The sequence below is a fragment of the Xiphias gladius genome, chromosome 18 (genome assembly GCF_016859285.1).
Source record: "Xiphias gladius isolate SHS-SW01 ecotype Sanya breed wild chromosome 18, ASM1685928v1, whole genome shotgun sequence".
NCBI lineage: Eukaryota > Metazoa > Chordata > Actinopteri > Istiophoriformes > Xiphiidae > Xiphias > Xiphias gladius.
In genome coordinates this window covers 26,172,206-26,200,205 of record NC_053417.1, presented here as the reverse complement: position 1 = coordinate 26,200,205, position 28,000 = coordinate 26,172,206, and the positions used below count along the sequence as shown (strand labels likewise).

Below are 28,000 nucleotides of genomic sequence, written 5' to 3'. Positions count from 1 at the left end.
CACCATCAAGACCAAGCGCACCATCCAGTTTGTGGACTGGTGCCCCACTGGTTTCAAGGTTGGCATCAACTACCAGCCGCCCACTGTGGTGCCCGGCGGAGACCTGGCCAAGGTCCAGAGGGCTGTGTGCATGCTGAGCAACACCACTGCTATTGCAGAGGCCTGGGCTCGGCTTGACCACAAGTTTGACCTGATGTACGCTAAGCGTGCGTTCGTTCACTGGTACGTGGGTGAGGGAATGGAGGAGGGAGAGTTCTCCGAGGCCAGAGAGGACATGGCAGCTCTGGAGAAGGATTATGAGGAGGTCGGAGTTGACTCTATTGAGGGTGAGGGAGAGGAGGAAGGAGAGGAATATTAAAAAGGGACATGAAGGCACTAAACAGGAAATAATTGATTCCATTCATTCTTAAATACATTCCAAAAAGAAATGTTTTTCTACTAATTTGGCATTTAAGAACAAAACTCCAGAAAATGTTGAGTCCAGATGTTCAGTTCTTGTTATAGGAAGGCCATAGGCGTCATTACCAGGTTGTATGCTGGAGGTAGGAAGGAGTTCATTCTTTGGAGGGTGAGGAAGAGGAGTATTAAAGGAGACATAAAGCACTAGTGAAACATGAAAGTTTCTTAGTATTTGTTCTCGCGGGCATTCCAAGAAGAAATGTTTGTCTATTAAAGGTGTTTGCCTATGTTCAGACTATGAATTACAAAAAAAAAAAAAAAAGTCAGTTTGACTTTGTTCTAAATAAATTTCCTGTAACATGTGAACTTGTCTGTGTTGTTTTTATATACATTTATTTATTTATTTATTTATTTTTTATACACACATTGGATTTAATTACCATTAGTCCGGGGTCATCATTCTTCTGATGTAATCAGATCAGGAAATTGTAGACTTAAAAGTTTGAGAAATCACTGTGCACCGATGAACATGCATCATCATATACATACCTCATAGCTCCCACAGTGTTTACATCCTATTTTAATTATCTGAAATGAGTGTTGTAGCTTGTAGTTAAAATCGCAGTGAGCATTTTTGAGCTATGACTTCCCTCACCAGATTTACAGAACTTATTTTTCAATTATGAGCTTTGATTTATAAAGACTAGTACGCTCTGTAGTAAATAGACATGTAAGATTTTGACTTCCGCCCCAGTTATTCATGTCAATGTGTCGGCTGTGACAGCTTGAGCTATGCAACATTGGCCCGCTAAACGTTCAGGGGTCATAACTTTTATCTGAAAGAAATGTGTGAGCTCTTAAATTGATCCTAAACCCAGTGAATAATCTGTAAACCGTTGGAACACGTGAGGAAAGACACACAGGATTTGGCCTAAATCAACATGTCATTACAGTAGCTCTGCATTAAGACGCCTTTCACACTTCATATCAGGTTACATTTTTCATTGTAGCATCCATCAGTCTTCTCAGAATGAAACTAATGACGCTATGTGGTGACTTGGTGGTGATCTAACCGACTGCCCCTGTAACTGCAGGACCACAGTGTTTGATCCCCTCAACAGCAACAGTGCGAGAACGTGGCTCCGAAAACGTTTAATATATCATTTAAGATGTCTTCGAGTTAATGTACGAGTGCTGGCCGAATGGAAGTGGAGAATTCAGGATGGAAGGTTTCGCTTGGTAAAGACCTGAAACGTGCTGGGTTTGTGTTTCAGCCGCACTATTTGGTCAACACACCAGAGAGAGAAAACCCAAAAGGCTTAGATACTGTAAGAGAGGGATGAACGTCTTTACTGTTTAACCTTGGACTTCTCCAATTTCACTTCAAAATATGTGCAGTCAGGATCAGTGTTTTTTTGTTTTTGTTTTTTTTACTGGATCACACAAAATCCTTAGCCTGCATGTCCAGATAAAACGTTTTAATTTTCAAACAAAAAGTAACATTAAAATGATGCTTGAAATATATGAGCCGTAAGTTGAAAGTCACCATTAGCTGAACAACCTAAACAGAGAAAATTAACTTCTGGTTTTAGAAAAAAGAAAAAAAAAAAAAAAAGTTAAATGCATATTCCAAATTCATAAAAGTTTATATTGAATTGCAACCTTGAATTGCAGAGAACGCAGTTTGGTCGTAAAAACCTAAAAAATGTCAATGGGAATTACAACATTGGATCTTATTGTATTAATTTATGACAACAGCATTCACGAACTAGTGGGATTAGCTGCATGTACAGAACGAACTTGGCACTGTTTTAGCAGGTTGGCCCACCTGCCGTGCTCCTAACGTACCATCTTAACCATCATCATACCATCTCTGCCCCGCTAAGACCAGCAAAGACCAGCAAAGACCAGCTAAGGCCAGATAAGACCAGCAAAGGCCAGTGAAAACAGCGCCAGTAAGAGCACACTGAGCTTTAGTTGTATTGTTATTTTTTACTGCTCCACATGCGCCCGTGCATCAGTCAACTCAACTGTCAGTTTAACCTCTGTCAGTACTTCAAGGGACAGACAGTCATCAGTTGGCGGTTTATTAGGTACACCTGGCTAAAACTAATGCACACTAATGCAACGGTCCTGTAATAAATCCAACCCCTTCATGACGGTTACGATGTTCGGTTTTTGTCGAAAACCGTTTTAGACAGGCGATGACTCAGCTTTATGGCGGTTTCGTAGGACGTAGTTTGTGGTGCTGTCGAGCTGTACTGCGTTATCCGGAGAGGTGTTTCTGCTATTCAGCCCCCCCCTCGCTGACGTAAACCGGGTGGACAACGCAACGGAACCGTGAGACCGAGCACCTCCTGGTCTCAGGGTCCCTGGAACATTTGGTCGGATAGTTCCAACTGACCTACCATCTGTACAACAGGAATTACACATGATTTAATATATGACGAAGAACAGTTTTTCATCACACCCTTCCTTCATCTTCGACGTCTTCAAAATGAGTCACAGTCCTCCCGTCCCGGCTACAGCGTCTGGGTTTGTTGCGGTGCCGGATGTGAGACAGACACTGCGGCAGACGGAGGAGGGTTTTTTGGGATTTGTGCACCTCGCCTGTCCTCCTCGGGAGGCAGAGTGCGGTGCGTAAGCCTCGGACACAAACACCCCTCGGACTTGTCTCGTTGCATCGCGTAATACCGACAAGCCATCGGGGTCAGCACAATTTGAAATACTTCTTTGTCCGGAGTTATTGTTTGAAAGTGTAAGGCAAGGGGAATAAAGTCGGTGGATCGCGTATTGTTTTTCTCTGCCATTGACCTTTCTTCTCTTCGAATTATGGCTATAAATATGCCAAGTGTTAGACGAATTAAAATATCGATTTTCATACTTTAGAGGAAATGTGGCCTGATGCAGTCCTGCACTGTAAGCGCCTCATCCTGTTCCCACGCAGCTCTTTTAAAAAACCAGCTTAGTTTGAACACTAGCTTCACACTACCTTTGTTACTGGTTTGTCAACCTGATTTTAAGACCAGTTTCGAAGCGTTTACATATGTGTACATCACACCAATTCTGATTTTATGTTTATTTACACATTGCACTCGCTGTATTTTTAAACCAAGCCTGCTAAAAAAATATCTTGATGGACAGTTTTCTGTAAAGAAATTAAAAAATTCACAGGTGGCTCCTGTTCTCGGTGGCGAATGCGATTGTGTCTATGCAACAGACTCTCTGTCGCAGCAGGAAATGCACGGCTCCCTGCAAAGTAAGCGACAGGCCGAACCTCAGTCAGATGGAAAATAATGCTGTGTCATACCAACAGCTTCTCATGCAAGGTGGGGGAAATGAATTGAGACAGTCTATGATGCACTGCTTCTGTATTGTGCAGTTCAATAAAAGGCACACTGACAAAAAACGCCTTGTGTTTTTGGAGAAAGGTATGAAAGGCCAAACTGTTAGAAGATTTTCTCTTTCAAATAGATTGTGTTTAGCTCTTCTATTTTAATTATGGAAGCGGTTGTTACGAAGACTCTGTTTTCTTTTTAAAGGGGTCTTTTTAAACGCTGAGGAGGAACAAGGCTTGAAATTTAACAAAATGTTAAATCCAAAAGGAGTAATCCCAGTAAGTGAATTTGACAAAAAAGTACGAATTTTTAATTCAAATGGGCATTTTTTTCTTGTGAAAAGCCGAGTCAGAAGGACGTTTGTGAACACAAGCTGGCTTCGCGTGCCAGGCGGCGATTGTGATGGCAAATGGGCCCCGCGCTCAGGGGAGATTCTGACACGTCACGGTAGGAAAAACACGTGTGCGAATACTAAAATGAGTGATGCTTGAATTTCACTTACCTGCTTTGGTTTCAGATAACTGGTATTGTGCATGTCATTGTATACAAAAAAGGAGATATTGTAAGTTGTGATCTGCAATTATCTAAGTCACCAGTCAAACTTCCTTGTTTTCATCAATAGATACTGGAATATTGGAGGCTTCTTTATACGGTGAATATATTTTTACTGCAGTCGACTCTTATTATCTACTACTGACGGATGACTCTGGTTCTTTTTTGAAAATGTGACAGTTTAATTCAGGAATATGATTTGAAGACAGGGGGAACCTTTATGAAAAATTGGTAAAAAAATGGTTAAGACTCAAGTTTAAAGCGCTGGTTCTTGGCAATAATTACATTAGTAGTTTGATCAGTAATTACATCGTTTACTCAGTGTAACAAATGAATGCCGAATAAACAGCTTTAAATATTCCAATATGATATAATATTAATAAACAGCTGCTATTTGTAACGCCAAAAAGCCTACAGCCATTGACGGTCTACAATGGGCCCCTGGACACGGACATTGTAAGAGACTGAAAGACACTCTGAGAAACACCTTGAGTCTCTTTTTAGTCATTTACCCCCCTTTTTAGTAGTTTTACATGTCTTTTTAGTAGGTTACAACTCTTTTTAGTCATTTAATGTCTAACTTTAGTAGTTTATGTCTCTTTTTAGTAGTTTTGCGATTGTTTTTGGTCTTATGACATCTCTTTTAAGTCATTTTACTTTAATTATTTAACATCTTTTTTAGTTAACTTACATCTCTTTTTAGTAGTTTATTATCTCTTTTTTATCATCTGACAACTCTTTAGTCATTTTATGTCTCTTTTTTTTAGTCATCTCTCATTTTTTGTTTTTTGACTCTTTGTTGGGGTTTTTTTTTTGCGTCTTTTTAGTCGTTCAATTGACATTCCAGCAAAAAAAAAAAAATGTTAACAGTCACTTCCATTCAGAGGCTCTGGTCCAGGGGCCCTGGGCCTGTTCCTGCAGGCCTGTATTTGATACTAAGGAGCCAACTACCTGTCTAGTATATTAGTGTCTAGCAACGTTAATAGTCTCATGAAATCTCTTTAATTCATTGTGGCGACACATTATGCAGCAGACCGGCCAGGTGAGGCTACTACAACCTTTTTTTTTTTTTTCGTAAACTGCTGTCAATCTTGGTTTTACTGTGGTCCAAAAGGCCTATTACACCGAATTTGCTGTTAGCGTTCCCTGTTTGCGGTCTACCATCGGATGTACAGATAATGAAGACTGAATTACTTTGATACTGAAGAAAACTTTAAAAACGTGATGATTCCCAGGCGAGTTCTGTAGCCACAGGGAGCTCTTTTTTTTTTTTTTTTAGATTAAACTGAATAATTAATCCGATTTTTTCTTTTTTTTTTGACACAACTTGCTGCATTCGGACGCTGAGGGGTTTCTCCCACCTTAACTGCTGCTGCAACCGACGATCGAGCCGGTCCAGAATGCACTGACTCCCTGCGTCCCGCCTGTCCCGTTCACCGCACGCATTGCCTTCGCCTTACCTTCGCGGTCTGAAACCCTCTGGGCCACGACCGAACTTTTCGCCGGTGGAAACCGAACCAGTGGGAAAAACGGTAGCCGGAGTTGAAACGACCCGCCCAAACCAATTTTCACCTGCCCACTTAAAGAAACAGTAGCCCGGTTAATTTCGAGGGGTATATCGGTGGTCTGTCGCTTTCATCTGCCTCAGCGCTTGTTTGAAAGGGCCTTGCTGCAACCAGAGACTTATCAAATCAAATCGAGACGTCAAACACTTACTCTGAAGTCTCTTCATGGCCTGAAGTGGGAAGAAAACTATGACTACAGCTGGTCCTTGCTTTTTGGGGACGGTAAAATTGTGCTCCTCCACAGAGCTTTTACCAACATATTATCAACATAATGGTGAAATGGACGGATGGATAATCAGTTGTGCGTTTTGTGTTTGTCTCTTCAACGTGTGATGAGTAAACTCAAGTATCTGATTAGTAGTGGTTACAACATAAGAATGTCTGGTTAAATTTAATGGTAAATGTTACAACTTGGCTTGTTTGCCTCCAGCGCGAGTGTATCTCAGTCCGCGTTGGTCAGGCCGGCGTCCAGATCGGCAATGCCTGCTGGGAGCTCTACTGCCTTGAACAGGGGATCCAGCCGGACGGACAGATGCCCAGTGACAAGACTCCCGGAGGAGGGGACGACTCCTTCAACACCTTCTTCAGTGAGACTGGAGCTGGAAAGCACGTCCCCAGAGCTGTTTTTGTGGACCTGGAGCCCACTGTCATCGGTGGGTGTCATCACTGTTCCCTGAACATTAATTTAGGTAAATTAAAATGTGTGTGTGTGAAAATAGTTTACAGGAACTGATTCAGTGTCTTGTTTTGTCTCTTCAGATGAGGTGCGCACCGGGACCTACCGCCAGCTGTTCCACCCTGAGCAGCTGATCACAGGTAAGGAGGATGCTGCCAACAACTACGCCCGTGGACACTACACCATCGGCAAAGAGATCATTGACCTGGTGCTGGACAGGATCCGCAAACTGGTGGGTAACGTAATATCAGGAGGAGTTGGTTCCTCATTGTAACTCAAAGTATCAAAGTAATTGCTTATAATGTGTCTCATCTATTTGATCAGTGTGTCCCCCTCTCTGTCCTCAGGCCGACCAGTGCACCGGCCTTCAGGGCTTCCTGGTTTTCCACAGCTTCGGAGGTGGCACCGGCTCTGGTTTCACCTCCCTGCTGATGGAGCGTCTGTCTGTCGACTACGGCAAGAAGTGCAAGCTGGAGTTCTCCATCTACCCGGCTCCCCAGGTGTCCACCGCTGTGGTGGAGCCCCACAACTCCATCCTGACCACCCACACCACCCTGGAGCACTCTGACTGTGCCTTCATGGTGGATAACGAGGCCATCTACGACATCTGCTGTAGAAAACCTCGATATCGAGCGTCCCACCTACACCAACCTGAACAGGCTAATCGGTCAGATCGTGTCCTCCATCACTGCTTCCCTTCGTTTCCACGGCGCCTTGAATGTCGATCTAATGTGAAATCTTGCCGGCTACGCAGCCGGCTTAAGGGAATAACAACGTCAAAACAATATGCAAGAGGTTTGAACTTAAGACGTGTCCAAGGGTTTTGCTTTGGCTCTGCTCATATTTTCATAATGATTATGGTTGAATAAAGTACTTATTTAATCCCAGTGGGTAAATGCAGTGTTATAGCAGCCAAGTCACAAATGCAAAAAAACTACATGGGGATAGTCAGAGGTAGCTAAGACACAAAATAAATGCAAGTAACTAAAACTGCAACTAACAACTTGAATGATAGTACCTGGTAATATATTCTAAATAGTGCAAATCTCTTACATACATGTATATTGTCTTGTATTGGCATTGTAATGTGCTTCATCTGGATTGCACAGATGAGTACTGAAATAACTACACACTGAATTAATATAGATACACAGGTACTGTAGGTAAGATACAATATATAGCTAAGTATACTACAGAGATAATGGTAAGATGCTGGGTACGTTATGGTCTAAAGGTAGATGAATTAAACTTCTACTGGTCAGGCTAAGTATCATCCCTCCTCAATGTTTTAATGTTCACAACTCTCCAAAACAAGTGTATACCGGAGGAAAAAGAAAAAATATTACTGTAATAAAAGTGATCCTAAATGAGGCAGCTGAAAATAAGGAGCGGTGTCTGAATAAATGAGGACCTCTTGTGGTGGGAGAGGGTGGAAGGGAGACAAAGGTTTACACCCCCCCCCCAAAGGTTTCATACACCAGGAAGAGGTTGTGGTTGCAAGAAAAAATGGATGTCAGACGGGTGTCACAAAAGAAATGCTTTCGTCTTCCCGTTGAAAGAAATATGTCTTTACCAGATTTTGCCCAAAAGAGCAATTGTCAAAATATTAGCAAGGTATCTGACGTTCCCTAACTTTAAGATAAAGACGGTGAATGATAGATACTTTTTGTAAGGAGTTTTTTTTTTTTTGAGAATTGGATTTAATTTGCAGTGTAATAAATGTAAATTTCCCAGGAAAGACGGTAACACTCAGGAACACCTGTTTTACACCTCTGTCATCCAAACCCTCTTGCGAAAGATCATGTATCTAAAATGGTCGGCCAACAAGAGAGTAAATTGAAATTTGGGATTTCCATGTAGAACAAAGCACTGGAATATTAATGTAGCTTATTCCAACTCTTTTGGCTTTTGATAATGATTTGATATTTTTACTTTAACCCTCGAAGAAAACTTAAGCTTAAAAAATGCCCTAAGATTACGTGAAAAGATGCAGTGGTGAAAAAAAGTGTTGAGACCTTTTACTTAAGTAAAAGTAGCAATACCGCACTATAAAAATACTCCATTACAAGTGAAAGTCCTGCATTCATGATTTCACGTAAATACTGGCATCAAAATATACAGTTTTTAAAAGCACTTGTTAGGTGACTGTCCCTGTCAGAGTGTTACATTAGCTTATATTATTTAACTATTTTGAGTAAACAGCATCTTACTGTTGTAGTTGGTTTTGGTGCAGCTCATTTTTTAACTGTTTTGTATAGTGCTGCCACCGATGATTATTTTAATTAACCATGGAATTTTTGGTATTTTTACGTGTAAAATTACTTAAACTATTGTCAAAATAGATGTCAATTGACTACTTTTTTATGTACTTGTACACTTTATAACAAAGCATCATATTTTATAAGCTCTTCATATCTTTTGTATGCAACCATATTATTTTGTAAATTAACTAAAGCTGTCAGATACAGTGCCTTCAGACAGTATTCAGACCGCTTCACTTTTTGCACACTTTATTGTGCTGTAGATTAAATTTTATATTGGCAACATTGACATTTTTGCCCATCAATATACACTCAGTAATCCATGATGAAGAATTGAAAACATGATGTTCGAAATTTTTGCAACTAAATTGAAAAATCAAAAACGGAAATCTCTCATTTACAAAAGTATTCAGACCCTTTGATGTTGCACTGCACATTGTGCTCAGCTGCATCCTCTTTTATTTAATTTTCCCTGAGATGTGTCTACAACTTGACTGGAGTTCACTTGTGGCAAGTTGAACTGATTGGACAGTTCAGACAGGCACAGCCTGTGTATCTAAGGTCCCACAGTTCACACTGGATCTCAGGACAAAAACCAAACCACGAAGTCCAAGGAACTCTCTGTAGAGCTCCCGGTCAGGGAGGTGACCAAGAACCCAGTGGTCCCTCTAACACAGCTTCAGAGGTCCAGATCACCAATCAGGCAAAGGACTCTGAGGGCACGAGGAAAAAGATTCTCTGGTCCGATCGGACAAAAACTAAACTCTTTGGGCAGAACTCCAAACTCTGTTTGGCAAACACAGGGCACATCACCTGGCTTAATACCACCCCTACGTTGAAGCATGGTGGTGGCAGCATCGTGCCATGGTGGTGCGTCTCAGCGGCAGGGACGGTTAGACTGGTCAGAACTGAGGGAAGGATGAATGCAGCCAATTACAGAGAGGTCCTTAAAGAGAACATGCTCCAGTGTCGCCACAACCTGAGACTGGGGAGACGGTTCACCTTTTAGCACGACAATGACCTGAATCCAAGACAACACTGGAGTCGCTTTTTGGGTGGCCCAGCTAAAGCCCAGACTGAAACCCCATAGAACATCTGTGGAGAGACCTGAAGATGGAAGGTCTCAGACGCTTCACATCCAATCTGACGGAGCCCCTGAGGATGTGCCGGGAGGAATGGGATAAACTGCCCAAATGCAGGCGTGCAAAGTTCATAGAGACTTACCCAGGAAGACTGTAGAGCTGTAATGGCTGCCAAAGGGGCTTCTACAAAATACTGAATTTAAGGTCTGAATACTTTTGTAAAGGAGAGATTTCATTAATTTGCAAACATTTCTAAAAACACGTTTTTGCTTTGTCATTACGGGTCATTGAATGTAGATTGATGGGGAAAAAATGGCAGTTTGTCCATTTACAACTACACCTACAACACAATAAAGTGTGTGTTTAAAAAGAAAAAGAAAGAAAAAAGTGAGGGGGTCTGAATATTTTCTGAAGCCACTGTAAATGTAGTGGTGTACAATATTTACTTCAGAAAATTTAGTGGAGTAAAGTATATAGTGTAACAAAATTGATATACTCAAGTAAAGTGCAAGTATCTCAAGAAAAGTACTCGAGTAGATGCACAATTGCAACACTGTCGGGGCTACGAGGTCAGAACTAGCGCTAGAATAATGCGTGCGCATTCCCCGTGCTGCTCCGCCGACGCCCGCGAACGCCTCACACGTGACACCGCGTCGGCTTGCCAGAACTTGTCCTGCGGAGTCCGTGGCGTCTCACAGCGGTCGATGACCGTGGCGCTTCGGCCAACCGGAGAAGGGCACACACGGCCTCTCGACCAATCGGATTCGGCAGCTCTTTTTCCTCCGCCGGGTTCACGGAGTATAAAGAGCCCCGCCCAGCTGAAGCTCATCAGTTACTTCTTACACAGGACGCATAAAGGCCTATCTGTGAGAGCTAACGTAGCCTCTTCCTCTCTTTTTAAAAAAAATCCCGAACTCCTCCGGACTTCACAGCTTCAGGAAACATGGTAAATATGAAAAGATACTTTTTCTTCACTTATCATGCTGCGACAAAATCAAAATCAAAGCTCAGAAGAATGCAATCACGTGGCAGCCTGATTTAATTTGAAAAAAAAAAAAAAAAAACCCATTAAAGAAGACTCTAACACTCATTCTCTGGGTTTTAGCTTTAAACCAGAACAAAATGTCGGACGGGAAACGGCTTCGACTCGTCGTTTTTTTTTTCTTTTTAACTGTAATTTTGGTCCATTTTAAAGTGTAACTCGACAGGGCACAGCCCAAATTCAAGTCCAGTCGTGGCTGCCAGTGCCCTGCTTTTCCTGTCTGCAGAAACATTGACCCAGTTGGCGAAGGTCAACGGGCGCTGAGCCTGAAACATTCCTCTGCTTTACCGCCCGTCTGAAGGGCCCGGCACGGATGGATTATGAGTAAATGAGTCCCAAGGCAAAGAGGGGAAAAAAAGCCCCCCAGCTCCTCTGCTACAGAGGGCCCCCAGACTGAAAGCACCCCCAGACTTTGTGGTCATTTTTGTCTTTTTTTTTAAATTGAGATCTATGATTTTTCAGAAAAAGAAATGGTGAACTGTCAAGTCATACGGAGGGACAAGCCAACGGGCCTAGAAACCAGGGTGGGGTGGGGTGGGGAGGGGAAGGGGCGCTGCTTCCCTGGTAGGTCCATTCGGTAATCCATCCATGGGCCCTGGCCTCTAATGAAACTGCAACCACAGGCTTTTCAAACAAAACCTACTCACTAAAAGCTTTATGAGGCTTTAATATTTAATGTTGCACACTGTGTAGGACTACTGTTATTTAACCCCAGCTGTGTTTTGTTTGTGGCACCGCAGAACTTTAATGTGAAAGGTCTTGTTCTCAACACAAAATCTTCTTTATCCACATTGTACATTGGTCAGCTGAAGAATTAGACAACGCTGTAAAACTTGTCTCTGAATGGTTTTTCTATTCAGAGGGTAAATGTGCATATGTCAGGTGACCTTAGTCATGGTGTTCTGGTATGTGGTTCTTTTTACAAAAGGGCCTTTTTTTTTTTTTTTCTCCCCCCTCCTCCTGATATCATGCATTAGATCCAGAGCAGTCCTCTGCATGTGATGAGTAGCCTTCGGCATCTAGTTAGTCAAAAATAGTGGAACTTTTTTTTTATTTATATTTTTTCCGAGACCACTTTTCAGCCAACCAAGCCTATTTAATTTTCCTCTTAAGAATTTTAACAAGATAAATGCACATAGCTAACTTTTTTTTTTTTTTTTTTTCCTCCCCACAGCGTGAGTGTATCTCAGTCCACGTTGGTCAGGCCGGCGTCCAGATCGGCAATGCCTGCTGGGAGCTCTACTGCCTGGAACATGGGATCCAGCCGGACGGACAGATGCCCAGTGACAAGACTCTCGGAGGAGGGGACGACTCCTTCAACACCTTCTTCAGTGAGACTGGAGCTGGAAAGCACGTCCCCAGAGCTGTTTTTGTGGACCTGGAGCCCACTGTCATCGGTGGGTGTCATCACTATTCCCTGAACATTAATTTAGGTAAATTAAAATGTGTGTGTGTGTGAAAATAGTTTACAGGAACTGATTCAGTGTCTTCTTTTGTCTCTTCAGATGAGGTGCGCACCGGGACCTACCGCCAGCTGTTCCACCCTGAGCAGCTGATCACAGGTAAGGAGGATGCTGCCAACAACTACGCCCGTGGACACTACACCATCGGCAAAGAGATCATTGACCTGGTGCTGGACAGGATCCGCAAACTGGTGGGTAACGTAATATCAGGAGGAGTTGGTTCCTCATTGTAACTCAAAGTATGAAAGTAATTGCTTATAATGTGTCTCATATATTTGATCAGTGTGTCCCCCTCTCTGTCCTCAGGCCGACCAGTGCACCGGCCTTCAGGGCTTCCTGGTTTTCCACAGCTTCGGAGGTGGCACCGGCTCTGGTTTCACCTCCCTGCTGATGGAGCGTCTGTCTGTCGACTACGGCAAGAAGTCCAAGCTGGAGTTCTCCATCTACCCGGCTCCCCAGGTGTCCACCGCTGTGGTGGAGCCCTACAACTCCATCCTGACCACCCACACCACCCTGGAGCACTCTGACTGTGCCTTCATGGTGGATAACGAGGCCATCTACGACATCTGCCGTAGGAACCTCGATATCGAGCGTCCCACCTACACCAACCTGAACAGGCTGATCAGTCAGATCGTGTCCTCCATCACTGCTTCCCTTCGTTTTGACGGTGCCCTGAATGTGGATCTGACAGAGTTCCAGACCAACTTGGTGCCATATCCCCGTATCCACTTCCCTCTGGCCACCTATGCCCCTGTCATCTCTGCTGAGAAGGCGTACCATGAGCAGTTAACTGTGTCTGAGATCACAAACGCATGCTTCGAGCCAGCCAATCAGATGGTTAAATGTGACCCTCGCCACGGTAAATACATGGCTTGCTGCCTGCTGTTCCGTGGTGACGTGGTGCCCAAAGATGTCAATGCCGCCATTGCCACCATCAAGACCAAGCGCACCATCCAGTTTGTGGACTGGTGCCCCACTGGTTTCAAGGTTGGCATCAACTACCAGCCGCCCACTGTGGTGCCCGGCGGAGACCTGGCCAAGGTCCAGAGGGCTGTGTGCATGCTGAGCAACACCACTGCTATTGCAGAGGCCTGGGCTCGGCTTGACCACAAGTTTGACCTGATGTACGCTAAGCGTGCCTTCGTTCACTGGTACGTGGGTGAGGGAATGGAGGAGGGAGAGTTCTCCGAGGCCAGAGAGGACATGGCAGCTCTGGAGAAGGATTATGAGGAGGTTGGAACGGATAGTTTGGGAGATGATGATGAAGGAGAGGAGTATTAATAAGGCATGCATTCCCTTCTGTTGATCTCTGATCTGTGACTTTATAAATGTCAAAAATAAAGTTTGTTCATGGACTGCACCACTGTTTGCTGTCTTTAATGCATTCATTACACAGGTGCAGAGGTACTGCTGGTAGTAAAGGCATTTAAAATGGAGCAGTGCAGATTGCTCTGTTTGTCACTAATGTTAAAATCATGCTGCCTTTAAACTGGTTTTATGAAGTAGTTTCAAACAGTAGTGTTGTTTTTTTTTTTTTTTTTTTTTTTGTTTTTTTTTTGGACACTTTGTTCTAAGCCACTGTTAAAATACTCTAGATAGTTTAAATGTTTAACTTGTCACCTAGAAGCTCTAATATGCCTTATTACAGACGATCTTGTGGCTCTACTCACTTTAGTCACCTGGGGGCAGTGGTGTTCAGCAGATGTTTGGACTAATCCTACAGCAGCAAACATCTAAGACAATTTGTTGCAGGTAGCCTGGAGTTTTAACTGAGTGGCTTTTACAGCATCAAATGTTTCCAGTCTACCATTTGCAGATCTAATCTTTGACTGAGAATTTTAAGGTGTGGATTTTTATTTATGTATTTATTTTTATTTTCTATTTTTTGTGGTTTCTCAGAACCAAGGCCTAACCCTGGCCTGGCTTAAAATAGGGTGTGGTATTTGCTGTAGCCCAGAGGAGGGATAGGGGATGTCTCCTGCTGGCTGACATGCGGTGTTTAAAAAAAAAAAAAAAAAATCCTTAGTTCTGTCGTTACTAGACTGGATTTCTTCTGGATAATTGCATACATTTAGAAACTTGTAAAACCCAAATTTGGAGCAGCATCATAATTTGGGAGAGAAGACACTTATCCTGACTGATTAACCAAAACATAACACATTCACAAGTGTTGTAAAATATTTTAATCTGTGTTTTGTAGTTTTTGACCAGGTTTTGCCACACAAATGCATCTCGTCAAATTCAGCGATATTTGTTTTTTTTGCAATGTTTTACTAAATGCACTAAAGCTGACCACACATGGCTTCTACATTACACTGACCTGTAGGAATACTTGTTTTATTGCACTTAATGTTGAGTTCATCTGCCAAATTAATCAATACATTGCTCGATTAAAAATAAACTACCAGTCAAAAATGTTTCCCAAATATGAGATCATGGGAGATTTGATCAAAACTGCACCTTTTTGTAGATTTCTTGTGGATTTTTCTTTTTTTTTTTTTTTTGCATGAAAATAATGCACACCCAGTTGGTCTGTGTGTTCATTTGCAAACTCAATGTCAAAACAATTTCAGCTAAAAACCTCTGTCCTTTTTTTTTTTTTTTTTTAAAAAACCCATGTATACATGGCTAAACGAACAACGGAGAAATATTAAACGGCACGTCTGAAGAGTGCTCTTCTCAATGTAAGACATGGAGTTAAGAATCATTCTATATTTTTCTCCATCTCACAATCACGAGGTAATCTGACTCCTTTGGGAGATAAATACATTTAGGTTTGCATATCTCTTTGAAAACAAAATCCTGCAACAGAATATTGTGAATGCTGAATAGATGTGCACGTCAAAATGGTACAAAAATACAGACCCATACACACAAAGTGCCCTCATGCGTACAAAAGTTGAACTCATATTTGGCTCTAAAGCACAACAGGTCCTGAATATAATGCGGTGGAACAGTGTGGACAAGTTTTTCTACACTGAAACATACATGAAAACACGAACGCCAGAGGAACTTACAGGCAAAAAAACACGTCATCCCAACCCTGCTTCCTGCTGCTAATATAAATCTGTAGATTGAGCAAAGGTACTAGAACATACAGTGATTGTTTTTAAATACGATAAACCCCGGCCTCCATTTTCTGCTGGCTTATTCTATTGCAAAACATACACAACTCGCATTTAAAAACCACCCGGGTGCTAAACAGCGTTGCATGACAATCAGCACAGGGACATACAGTGCATACACAACAGCAGTGAGACTCATTAGCTTCCTTTTTTCCTTTTCAGTGTGGTTTATCAGCTCCCCCAACCAAAGCGGCAGAATGACAGTGAATGCATATAAATCCCAGTGAAAGCAGAACATTTCACAGTGTAGAACACCATAGTGTCAAACGCAGATTTTTTTTTTGCAGGATGCTGAAGCCGAATGTAAATAAAACATCAGATTACACGTTCTGTCCGTATTCAGCAGTGTTTGGAGAGCTTCTCGATGGGGGCGGACACACACAGAGTGCGTCTTACACATTTCACATTCCTGCTTAATGGATCTTTCTTCAGCTTTCTAACCAAACATTGCACATGGCAGATGATTAAACACAATGATATTAACAGTTGTCACTCCCAAAATCCTTCACACGTCTGCTGCAGTGTCTAAAGAATCAAGTTCAAGGCATAGTGGAGAGAATATTAAGTCTGTACATGTGATCAACATTCCTTCAACATTCGACTACATGATACAAACAAACATATCTTGTGACAAAACATAATCATCTACTGAGTTCGTCTAATCTGTCTGATTCAGTGTTGTGAGAGGCAGCCAGTGTGTGTGTGTGTGTGTGTGTGTGTGCCAGTTAAGGATTCAGTTAAAAGCCTTTCCTTTGCGAAATGCTGACACGCTGTGATGAAGCTGACTTCTGCCACCCTGCTTCTCCAGTGTAAGCACTGAGACATACTCTACCATCCACCCCAGCCGCCCCCCCCACCCCCACTCCCTTCCCTCCGCACTTTAACATACAAATATTCATCATCATATTCAGGTGTACTGAATCCCTCCAGTCAACTCAATGTCCTTCCGTTTCTCCGACCTCTGGAAAGAGAGGAGCTCCACAGAGCCTCACACTGTCACACCAACAAAAACCTCTAGAAGAGCTGTGGCCGTCTGCACGAGCCCCCCCCCCCCCCCCGGCGGTCTCTCTGATCTCTGGTCCTTACTGAGGAGGAGGGGGAGGATCTCTCGTCTCTCTCCCAACGCTGCTGTTGACCTGCGGCAAACCAAACCATTTGTCTTTTAGTGGACTCAGGCAGATCATAAAGAGCTGTTGCATGTTGCGCTTGTGCAATTTCACTGCATCACGTCTTCGGCGTCTTCGTGTAGATTACCTGAGGTGGCGGCAAACGTCTCATGACAAAATGTGTACGAAGAGAATGGCCAGGCCAATGTTGAGCAGGATTACCATGCAGATCATTATGGTGTTTGGGCCCTTGGGGGAAAAAAGAAAGAGGAACATACAGTGTGTGGTAAAAGAGGACGGTGAGTAACGTCTGGCCAGAAAAAACTTCACAGTAAGACGGTTCAGTTTCACGCCTTGCTTGTGAATGTGTAGAATTACCGGATGATTGGGAAAACTGCTGCTTACAGGAATTGTTGGGAAATGCACTTTTGTTGCCGAGAGTTGGATGCGAAGATTGATGAGACTCTCATGTCTCGTATCTATTAAATATGACAGAAAACTACAGCCCTGAGACAGTTAGCTTAGCTCAGCATAAACACTTGAAACGGGGGAAACAACTAGCCTCTAAGCACCTCCTGGCTCCAGCTTCATATTTAGAGGACAGATTAGAGCATGGTATCAATCTTCTCATCCATTTCCTGGCTAGCAGCAATTATTTCTCAAAACGTCAATCCATTATTTTAAGCCTCTCTTAAGCCGAATAATTGAATTATTATATATAAACTGGAAACATCTCCATCAATCATGTACATGAGGCTTAAGAAGCGACAATAATTGATAGTAACTTCATCCTCAAGTATATACTCTGGAGACCGTACTCTGGGCAATGCTGTAATAATAAAAGCCCTGTAATGTAACAGCTGAGATTTACAGACAGCATATAGCACATGTTTTGCAAAGGAGAGAGAAAGAGATAAACCGTTGCGGCAAAACATTCCTTGTTGTCTTGCCCCCCCCCCACAACTAAGGAAATCACGCTGCAAATGCAAAGACAAAAGACGAGGCCCAGTGCTCACTGTGTTACACTGTCAGCGAATCCAGGAAGCCCTAAGGTGCTCTTGAAGAGCGAAAACCAAAGAAGAACATTTGTGAAATGAAAGAACATTTTTCTTTATTGTGATCAGATTTTATACTGCATTCCGGCCTTCACCCTACACTCCATCAGACTGAATATGAGATTAGGCCCATTACCTCACGGACCTAATCTAAATGGATGTATTACTCAGAGTTTAGCGTGACAGCTTGGAAATAGGGCAGATAACGTAATTTGGATGAAATACGGTGACTCTGACATTCGTGGCTTAGATGCCCAGACTTTTATTGTACTCTAGTAATGTAAAGCTGTGTTTTTTAGACAAGAACTGGGATTTAATCAAACAAGACTAAGAGTCTCCAGCATTGTAGCTGCTCTGTGATCCTTTACTTTGGCTAAACCAATGGTGCTTTGGGCTAAATGCTAACATCTGCACGCTAACATGCTCGTAATGTTAACACGGTGATGTTTAGCAGGTACAGTGTTTGCCGTGTTCACCATTTTAGTTTATCATGTTGGCATGTTAAAATTCGCTAACGCTAATTAGTGTTTAGCTTTGCAGATATTTGGTCATGAACCAAAGTATTGGACAAATTAAACTTTTGACCTGCTGGTGGCGCTAGAGGGAAAGGTCAGGGTATCACGAAAAGTCAACGGGGGCTGTGGATGTCAGCACAAAATTTCATGGCAACTTGTCCAGTAGCTGATACCTGCCTGAAAATAATCAAATATCAGACAACATGTATATTTACTGTCTTACCTCCAGCTCCAAAGACTCTGCAGTCACCTCATAACTCGGGCTTGACACAATGGCCTTCAGTCGGGCCTCTGCTTTGGGATCCACCTTCGGCGCTGGTTTGGCAACAATGGCTTTGGCTTCCACTTGCTTTGGTACTGTTTTAGGTTCAAGATTGGGGGCATGTTTTGGGGACAGAGCTGGGCTGGGTTGCCATTTTGGTAACGGCTTTGTCTCCACTTTGCTGGACGGCCTGCTCACCTCCCTGGACTCCACTTGGTTCTCAAAGACGGAGGGCGCTCGTTCGTGGACTGACGGAGCTCTTTCAGGTTTGAGCTCTTCAGTTTTGGGCTCGGGGTTGACAGGTTTGGGCACTTTGGGGCGCGGAGCTTCTTCTTCATCTTGGGGGATGAGGCTGTTCCTTACAGGGGCAGCAGCGGCAGGGGTGGCATCTGGAGCTTTTGCCTCGGAGTCAAACTTCTGCAGGGGCTTGATCTCCAGGTCAGAGCCCTGCTCGTTCTTGTTGCTCTGACGGCTGGGGGTACGAGAGGGGCCACGACTGCTGGGGCCCCCTCCTCCTTCAGGTGCAGCTGAAGGAGGAGCAGAAAGAAAGGTTGAAGGGCTAGTGGGGCGACTGCTGGGCCTGCTGTTGGGTCTACTGCCACCCTTGCTGCCACCACCCCTACTGGTTTTGTCTTCATTCCAGCTCCCTGGACAGAGCAGTTTGGGGTCTTCCTTGAGGGTGATGCCCGGACTGGGGGAGGGGGTGCGGCCTGGGGACGAGCCAGGCATGAGGCTATCCAGTTCATTCATGAGTGGGCTTTCGGGCGGTGTGGGCAGGGGCTCCTCCTCAGCTAGCAGCGGCTCATGCATGACAGTGTCTGTGATCTCGCTGCCCTCCATGACCTCCAGTAACACCCTCTTCTTCAGATACTCAGGACCTGTGTACGACCAGTTCAGTCAGCACATTAGAGTCGATTATCATCACCAAGTTTACGAAAGAGTCTCAGTACATTGATGGTCGGAGCAATAATAACAACTGTTCTCTGGAGAGTATGGGATTTGAACAATGTGACTCAAATACCGTACTTATGTACATTTTTGGGGTACTTGTACTTTCCTTGAGTATTTCCAGTTTCTCCTTCTTTATACTTCAACTCCTCTATGTTTCAAGGAGAAATGTTGTACTTTTTACTCCACTACATTTGTTTGGCATCTGTAGTTGCTAATTATTTTACAAATAAAGATTTTACTGTTCATACAAAACATATGATCAACTTTAAAGATGTGATAAACTATCAAAGGATAAACCTGATAATGTTCTTTATTTTTGTTATTGTAAACAAAACCCAATCCCATCCCAAAATATCAAAGCCAACAATGTATGATAGTCTGTCCCTCTATATTTTCTGCTATTTTTAATTCATCTGTACTTCCCCTGCTTGTCTGCAGCTCTCAGCCCAAAGCCCGTTTGTTCCCTCTGAAGACATAAATCTTTAAAAACAAGCAACAGATGTATAGCTTCATTTTTAAGTAGGCTCAGCAGTTTCCCAAAACACCTGGGTACCGAAGTTCCTCTAAAAGGAGGGAATTGTGCATTTTTTTAGGGACTAATTTCAGCTGCGGATTAATACACATTTGGTGTTCCAGTGAGTGTTTCTGGCAGCAGGACAGTGTATGTGGGACTGGATCAAAATAAGTGCGTGTGCGTATATACGGTATGGTAAAGAAGGAACATGTCATCCAGTGCAACAGTGCAGCTCTTTGATGTGTTTTTAATAGTTGCTGGACAACAATGGAGCTCTGTGGTGGAGAGGATTCAAATATATCAGGGCTTTTCCTACACAGACGGTGCTTTTGGTTATTAGATGGCAAGTGTTGTAAACAAGAAGAATATATATCAGTTTCTTCACAGATTGTTCTTTAAATTGTGAGGCTGCACCCCTGTTTTTTTTTTTTTCCCAGGCGGCAATAAAACCAGATGGTGCACATGCTGACACATAATGTATGCCTGTGTTGCTATCTCCGTGGTGAAAGATCTCTCGTGGAAGAATGCATAGCGGAACTCAGCCAGGCCTCGTCCATTTGTCGTATTCGGGCAGCCACTCAGAGGATTGGATGGCTTTCGGTCCGTGTGTGACGCCTGTAAGCTCTCTGCTGAGGGACACAGCCGGAGAAAAATGCAAGAGGCTCCTAAATGGCTGCTGTGCTTTAGTGCGAATGTGTACGCGTAATGTGGCCAGACTCCCGATGAAACAGATACGATCGCATCGCCCGAATAAGATGTTCCTTTTTTTAGACATTCAAGTGCGACTACCCCTGTAGTGAGCCTCAGCCGAAGGATCTACTAGCACAAGATGGACAGAGCATGAAACCATATCCGCTGTTCGTAGTTTATTATTGCTGTTTCCCTCAAGAAAAAAAAATCATGCAGTAAGTAAATACGTGTTGTTAAAACGGTAATGTTGTGCCATCTTTGCTCCAGCTGAACAAAATATTGATTTGTGTGCTATTTGTATCCACAAATATAAAACTAAGGAGAGGATTGTGTCTGCATTCACGTCATTTCGGGAAAATTGTAAATATGAAGCCCGACATCGGATTTTAGGTGAAAATAAGTTAAACACATAACAGCCAGTGCTGTATTAGCTTTTTTCAAGGAGTTAACACCGTAAAAATAGTTGGTATTTTTTCCTGTTCTTTTCCTTTTTTGCAGAATTCCATACAGATTAGTTCTGCTCAGTCCACTGACCTGGCTGGTAGAAGGAAGGGGAGAGCTCTTTGGCCACCAGTCTGGCAATGCTGGACTCACTGTTGGAGGCCTGAGCCGCCTGTTCTGCTGCATCTGACTTGGCCTTTGCATGGGTCGTCCTGCGGGGGGCAGATGCAACACAATTCACAAATCAGTGCTGCTGCAACAATCATCCAGATGTTTTATTTTCATCTCACTGTCAGTGGCATGAGTTATAATCTGAAAGGAGATGTGGTGGCAATCCATTAATGCATTGAAAATAGCATTTGTGCAGGTATCTAACACTTTGCATAGTTTCCTCCGCCGAGGAGGTGATGTTTTTCAGTCGTGTCTGTTTGTTGATTTATTTGTTTGTTTCTTCAGCAGGATTATGCAAGAAGTACCGAACCGATTTGCACTGAACTTGGTGGAGGGATGGGGCATGGGCCAGGGAAGAACCCATTACATTTTGGGGCAGATCCAGACGATTGACTATGAGTTTGAAATTTTTTTTTCTCTGAAGTCTGGTGTGTGTTGTTTAAAATTGGCCTTAGCAAAGGTATGCGTTCTACCGAGTGCCATTCTAGTTTTAAATTCATCAGTTTGAGTGAGAAGATTGATACAGCTCTAATATCTGTCCATTGATTAGGAAGCTACAGCCAGGAGATGGTTAGTTTAGCTTAGCTTAGACTGGAAAATAGGGGGAAACAACTAACCGGGCTCCGCTGAAAAGTAACCAATCCACCATATGGATTACGCAAATTGTACGGATTAAACAAACAAGATCAAATGTGTTGATTTGTGAGCGTCGGAGGTGGTCGATGGATTTTGTTATTTTTGGACAGAGCCAGGTTAGCTGTTTGTGCTAAGCTAGGCTAACCTGCTGCTGGCTGCAAATACTGTATTTACCATGAAGACATGAGAGTGGTACTGGTCTTCCCAAATAACTCTAGGCGGCATATTTCCCAAAATATCAAACTATTGATCTAAATATATACAGCCAGGAGACGGTAAGCGTAGCATAGTTTAGCATAATGACTGGAAACAGGGAGAAACAGCTGGCTTGGCTCCGTCCAAAGGAAGCAAAATCCACCTATTATCACCTCTAGAGCTCACTAATTAACACGTAATCTCTTGTTTGGTTAATGCTTGTTAATACATATCTCCTTGTAAAAAACAACAACAACAACAACAAAAAACTACACATCTTGTTGCCGTTGTCTTGTGTTTTTGTTTTCCAGTGTTTATGCTAAGTGAACTTTCTGCTGGCTGTAGCTTCATATTCAAGGCACAGACAGACATGAGAGCGGTTTCAGTGTTTTCAACTCACGGCAAAGAACCGGACAAGCGTGTTTCCCAAAATGTCAAAGTGTTCCTTTGAGAGCAAATTCAGCTCACAGTTCAGTGGTTCGAACAACAGAAATGAATGATGATGACGACAAAGTAACACTTTCCCAGATGAGAGGTTGTCACCTGCGTTTGCAGGACTCTAGAGACTCCACACACTTTTCTTCTATACGCTATAGCAACGGTTAAACGACACAGCTCTGCCGCACAAAATCAGAACAACAAGGTATCACAATAGGTCATTATTTAAGCAAAAATACTAAAAAAAAGATAATTTGCTGGTTTTCCTTTTAAAAGTTATTGTAAAATTAATATCTTTGGGATTTGGACTGTTGGTTGGAAAAAAACAAGCAATTGTCAGACAGTTCCTTGTAATTTTCCTGTTTATCCACAAGTTTCATATGATCCGTTTTGACACGATATCATTTGCCATTATGTCATGTCCTAATAAGTGTTTTCATGCACTTTGACCCTGATCTTGACCTTTCTGACCAAAAAAAGGACAGACCTTGAATGATGGCTTAGAACGGTTCAAGACTGACCGAAAATACCACCGCACGGGGCTTGTTTATAGTATTCAATCATGTTGAAATGAAGGGCAGGGGTCGTATGGCTCATTAGTATTCTTAGCTATCAAGAGAGGTGGTGTCCTTTTCTGCGGCTGGGCTGGGACAGAAATAAATTATGCTTTTATCGCCCCCAGCAAAAGAGAGTTATTGCTGGCAAGTTACTGAGGGCTCCGTCATCACACATATTTCTGCTTGACAGGGAGACAGAGGGGGGACAACGAGAGAGAGAGTCACTACAACAGTATGGCAGTCTATTTTTTTTTCTGTTTTTTTAGTTTAAGATCAGGATTTACCTGTACTGAAACCCTTATAAACATTCTGAAATGTCTGTCTGTGTGTCTCAAGCTTTACCTTTAAATCACTGAAGAACAGGTAACAGAACAAATCTGGTCTTTGAAATAAAGCTAGTACAAGTCAAACCAATAAACAGAAAAAAGTACAAATATGATATAAATACATAAATACAAAAAAAATGGGACAGCACACTTTCATAATACTTCTTCTCCTTCTTCTTGTTATTATTACATCTTGTCATAAATGAATAAGACTAAGACTCTACAGCTATGCTAGCAGCTCTGTGAGGTTCTTTGAGGGTCACCAAAGTTACTTCAATTCATCCTTGGGGGAACATGAATGTCTGCGCCAAATTTCATGGCAATCCGTTCAAAAGTTGTAGAGAGACTTCATTCAGAACCATAAATGCGAACCACATGGTGGCGCCAGATGGCAAAGTTGGGGGAGATCAACAAAGCCAGTAGGATCCATCCTCTGGGGACCACGAATGTTTGGAAATCATTTCATGGTGATCCATCCGATAGTTGCTGAGATATTTCAGTCTGGTCCAAAGCGGTGGACTGACCGGCCAACGCCGCCATCCCTAGAGCCACACCACTAACTCGCCTAAAAACTTGGCAGCTGAATGCTGAGAGTTCAAGGCTGCTGCTATTTGTCCCACATTAACTGGGAGAATTACTGATTGTGATTAATCTTTGGATACTTGACATACTGTAACTTCACACTGAGCTGAAAATAGCCGCCTGGTCCACTTTAGGGACTCAGTTGGGAAGTTGCTTCCCACTGGAACAATTAGAGGCTCCTGAGGTCTCCTGTTTTATATGCCGTAGATGAGCTCCACCTGTCCACACACAGTCAGCACCTCCTAAAATGGGAACCTCTACGCCCTGTTCTCTCAAACTCACACGTTCGGGATTACACTGAAATGTTCATTAAACATAAAGTTACAACAATGACAACAGCTGCTGTTTAGCAACAAGCCTTTGGGTACAACGTCCAAGGCAATGGTACAATCTACCGGCTAAATCACACGCATATTTGCCTTTTTTTTACTTGTGAGGGCCCTCATTGACATAATGCACTCCCAGGTTCCTAACCCAAACCTCAAGCATCCCAACTAAATGTTTAACCGCAACCATTAACATAACCCTAACCTAAATGTAACTCTAACCTGAACCCTAAGACCAAGTCTTAATCTTCAAACAGTCCTTTGAAGGTGTTGAGGACCGGTCCAAATGTCCTCACGATGCAGAAACGTCTTCACTGTAATGATTTAAAACACACTGACACAGTTTTAACACACTTTAGGAACACGACATTTAATTTTGACACCCATCTACCACTTATACACTGGGTAGCATGCCTAGTTCTGATTGTGCTAACTAAATTAAAAATACATACATTTGTTGTTACTGAAATGTGGCTCTAAAAAGCTGGTATGATTCTATAGTTTTCTTACTGTCAACAAAATCCATGAAAAGATCAACGTGTTAATCCGTCTCTCAAAGCTCTCTGACTTTCCCAACCCTTTCTTTAGCTCTCAGATGTAAATCTTCAGTGTATAGTTTCATTTAAAAAAAAAAAAAAGAACCTCAGTAATTTCCTAAAACAGCTGGGCGCCTTGGTTTTCAGCCAAAGTTACTCAAATGTTATTTAATGCGTTTGCTGGGGACTATTTCCAGCAGAGGATTAATACACATTTGGGGCAGTGGTGAGTATTTCTGGCAGCACGACAGCGTATGAGTGGACTGAGTCAAATTAAAGTATGGTTTGGCTCACTGTTGTGTTTTTATAGGTTTTGGACAACAATGGAGCTCGATGCACAGTGGTAGTAGTTGCAACTAATGATTATTTTCAGTATTGATTTTTGTCTATAAAATGCCAAAAATGGTTAAAAAAAAAAAAAAAAAGCCAGTTCTACTTTTTTCCGCAGGTGACACCTTCAAACGTCTTTGAACAGTCCATAATCTAAAGACATTCAGTTTCTCATTATTCGATTTACAAAATTACTGCCGATTATTTTTCTTGTCAATTCACTAATTGGTTAAACAAGGAATCGTTGCAGCTCCTCACAGAGGAATCGGACACACCAGTCTTTAGATTGCACAGACAAATTTCGTTAGTGTGATCAATTCATCGTTGGTTTTGGTCTTTCCATGGAGTTTGTCTACAACAAGAAGATGCGGATCATCGCCAGACTTACCCTTGATGGACCCATTTCAGAATGTTTTTGCCACGCTTCACATTTCGGCAGCAACACTGAGGTCAGGCTTCACACAGTCTGGTTGTTTGAGCGATTCATTTCACAAGCAGAGATTTTCACCACGTAACGTCACCACAGTGCCTCAGTCACAAGGAGCAAACAGTACAGTACGCGCCACAAATGCATTGATTTGGCTCCCGACTGCCTGCGGACAGAGCGGTGTGTTTAATGGCCGACGACGTGGCGACCAGTCCGTCCTGCTGGGTAAACTGCCAGTTGGCGGGTGGAGGAGAAAGGATGGCGACAGATGGCTCCTTCCTGCAAAGTGACTCTACCCTCCACCCCGCTGCTCACTCGTACCACAGTGGCCCTGCTAAACGCTGCGGTCTTAATGGAGTTTAGCATTCAGCTAAACTGGTTGAAATTGAGTACATTGGGTCAGGTTTTGCACTTAAGTACAACTTTTGAGGTACGGCTACTTTACCAGAGAGTGTTTAAGGATGAAAAAGGACTTGATATAACCACTCACTTACTCCATTCACTCAATGACCAGTTTTAACGTAGGCCTACTTCTACGTATTACGAGTGTTTCCGTTTTCTGCTACTTCATACTTCTACTCCACCACACTTCAGAGGCAGATATTGTACTTTTTACTCCACTACATTTACTTAATAACTTCACTTACTGGCTACTTTTCACAAAGTATAATCAGCGAGTAACCAATGGCATATTCTTTTATGTTAAGATAAGAGGAAATACACAAGCTACCCAGCAGTATATATAGTAATTAATATCAGCCCCACCTTTACCAGCAGCTGCATTAAAGTGATGTACTTTAATACCACAATAGTTATACTTAACACTATAAGGTACTTAATAATAGAATACACGTTATTATAAAATGGTCCATTCTGCATAATGACTAGTTTTACGTTTGGTATTTAACTTATATTTTGTTGCTAATACTTTTACTTTTACTTTTACTTAAGTAAAGCTTTTAATTCATGAGTTTTACCTGTAACAGAGTATTTCTAGAGTGCAGTATTGCTACTTTTACACGAGGAGGAGATCTGAGTACTTCTACCACCGCTGCTTCAACTTATCAACGTTTCACGGACACTTATTGTACTTTTTAACCCCACTACATTTATTTGACAGCTTAAGTTACTAGTCTACTTTCAAAGCAAATGATTACTTATATATGACGTATTGTTACTACCCAACTACCCAACATTATACAAAGTACTTTAAATTAGTTCCACCTTGATCTGCTACAACATTTACACACTACTTACACACTGATGCATCAATAATAATCCAATAATGTAAAGTATTTATTCATATGTCGCTCTGAAAGGCACCGTCCTGCATGGCGAGTACTTTTACTTTTGATGCTACAAGTAGATTTTTGAGCTTTGAAGATGATACTAATGTACTAGAGTATTTTTTTAAATTTTTTTATTGTTGTACTACTGTTTTTGCTTAAATGTAAAAGATCTGACTGCTTCTTCCAACACTGGCATTCAGGACAATACACAGTGGAGGAACACAGATCGTTTACTTAGGTAAAAGTAGCAATGATACAAAATAGAAGTACTATATTGTAAGTAAAATACCCGCATTCATAGTTTTACTTGTGTAGAAAGACGATGATTTTATGTTTTGCGTGTAAAGTATTTCGCTTCAAAGCAACTTGACTGAGATGTAGTGAAGTAGTAAAAAAATGAATTACTCAAGTAAAGTGCAAGTTCTTCAGAATCGTTCTTGAGTATATGTACTTGGCTACCTTCTGACATCGCAGTAGCCGCCTAAAGCTAAATCTAACCCAACACTTTGCTGCGGTAACAGTGAAAAACAGTAGCTGCTTCACCACTATTCACAACCCACTGCGCGTGTCGGTTAACATCCGTGCCGCGTAGCCGGACACCAGCACAGCTCTCGGTACCGTGAACGTGCAGAAACCCAAGACCTGAGTAGTGCTGGCCATCGCGCGTCCTCGAGTGTGAACTAAGAACTCAACCGTGCGTTGCATTTCAATGGAAAAAACAAATCTTGTGGTGGCTGCTGCATTAGTAGACATCACTGACTGAAAAACAGAACCAAACAAAAAACAGCCGGTGCCGCCAGCCCCTGAGCGCCGAGCAGTGTTTCCCTAATGGAAGGCTGCATGTAATAACATACCCTCCGCTCTGGTTGAAGCTGCTGACGCTGGCTAGCGTAGCTGCTGATGAGGGAGGTTTAGCTGTTGGGTTTTTCTGAACACCTGATTACAACAGTAGTGTCGAATCATAGAGGTTTGTTTCGTCCGTATGCTCTGGCGTATTATTCAGCCGCTGCCTTGACAGTTTAAAAAAAAACACAGCGAGAAAAGAGAACAGCTTTATTTACCGATTACTAAAGTTCAAACAGGCATTGTACTATATTGTCATTCATTGTCTGCTTATCCACCGGCCTTGTTGACGTACACATTAATAAAC

At 42.5% G+C, this 28,000-nt stretch overlaps 3 protein-coding genes and 1 pseudogene across 4 annotated transcripts in view; 3 read left to right on the top strand and 1 right to left on the bottom strand.

Moving 5' to 3' along the window:
* Nucleotide 1: 1 nt before the first annotated feature.
* LOC120803365 (tubulin alpha chain) lies at nt 2–655 on the top strand (the record flags this gene model as incomplete). The annotated part of the gene is made up of 1 exon (XM_040151745.1): nt 2–655. A coding segment is annotated over one exon (357 nt), but the record flags the coding sequence as incomplete, so codon positions are not given.
* A 4,658-nt stretch (nt 656–5,313) lies between these two features.
* On the top strand, nt 5,314–7,265 carry LOC120803364 (annotated as a pseudogene).
* Nucleotides 7,266–10,688: 3,423 nt separating this feature from the next.
* Nucleotides 10,689–13,738, top strand: LOC120804118 (tubulin alpha-1C chain). Its single transcript, XM_040153336.1, has 4 exons — nt 10,689–10,819; nt 12,090–12,312; nt 12,421–12,569; nt 12,685–13,738. Exons 1-4 carry the CDS (start codon nt 10,817–10,819, stop codon nt 13,657–13,659), a joined length of 1,350 nt encoding a protein of 449 aa, XP_040009270.1. The 5' UTR covers nt 10,689–10,816; the 3' UTR covers nt 13,660–13,738.
* Nucleotides 13,739–14,816: 1,078 nt separating this feature from the next.
* Nucleotides 14,817–28,000, bottom strand: part of jph2 (junctophilin 2) — a 27,244-nt gene continuing 14,060 nt past the window's right edge. The window contains exons 3-6 of one of the 2 annotated variants that reach the window (XM_040153334.1): nt 21,131–21,249; nt 18,403–19,319; nt 16,758–16,858; nt 14,817–16,639 (exon numbers count right to left, since the gene is read on the bottom strand). In XM_040153334.1, coding sequence (XP_040009268.1) covers nt 16,778–16,858; nt 18,403–19,319; nt 21,131–21,249 — 1,117 coding nt within the window. In that variant the 3' untranslated portion in view covers nt 14,817–16,639; nt 16,758–16,777. Of the gene's footprint in view, nt 16,859–18,402; nt 19,320–21,130; nt 21,250–28,000 lie in introns of both variants that reach the window. The other variant, XM_040153333.1, reaches the window with a different exon arrangement.

What these genes read in the sequence shown, in the direction of transcription:
- LOC120804118 (XM_040153336.1), top strand. An exon ending in CCTGGAGCCCACTGTCATCG is followed by an intron (nt 12,313 to 12,420) that starts GTGGGTGTCATC and finishes TTGTCTCTTCAG; the next exon opens with ATGAGGTGCGCACCGGGACC. An exon ending in TGGACAGGATCCGCAAACTG is followed by an intron (nt 12,570 to 12,684) that starts GTGGGTAACGTA and finishes CTCTGTCCTCAG; the next exon opens with GCCGACCAGTGCACCGGCCT.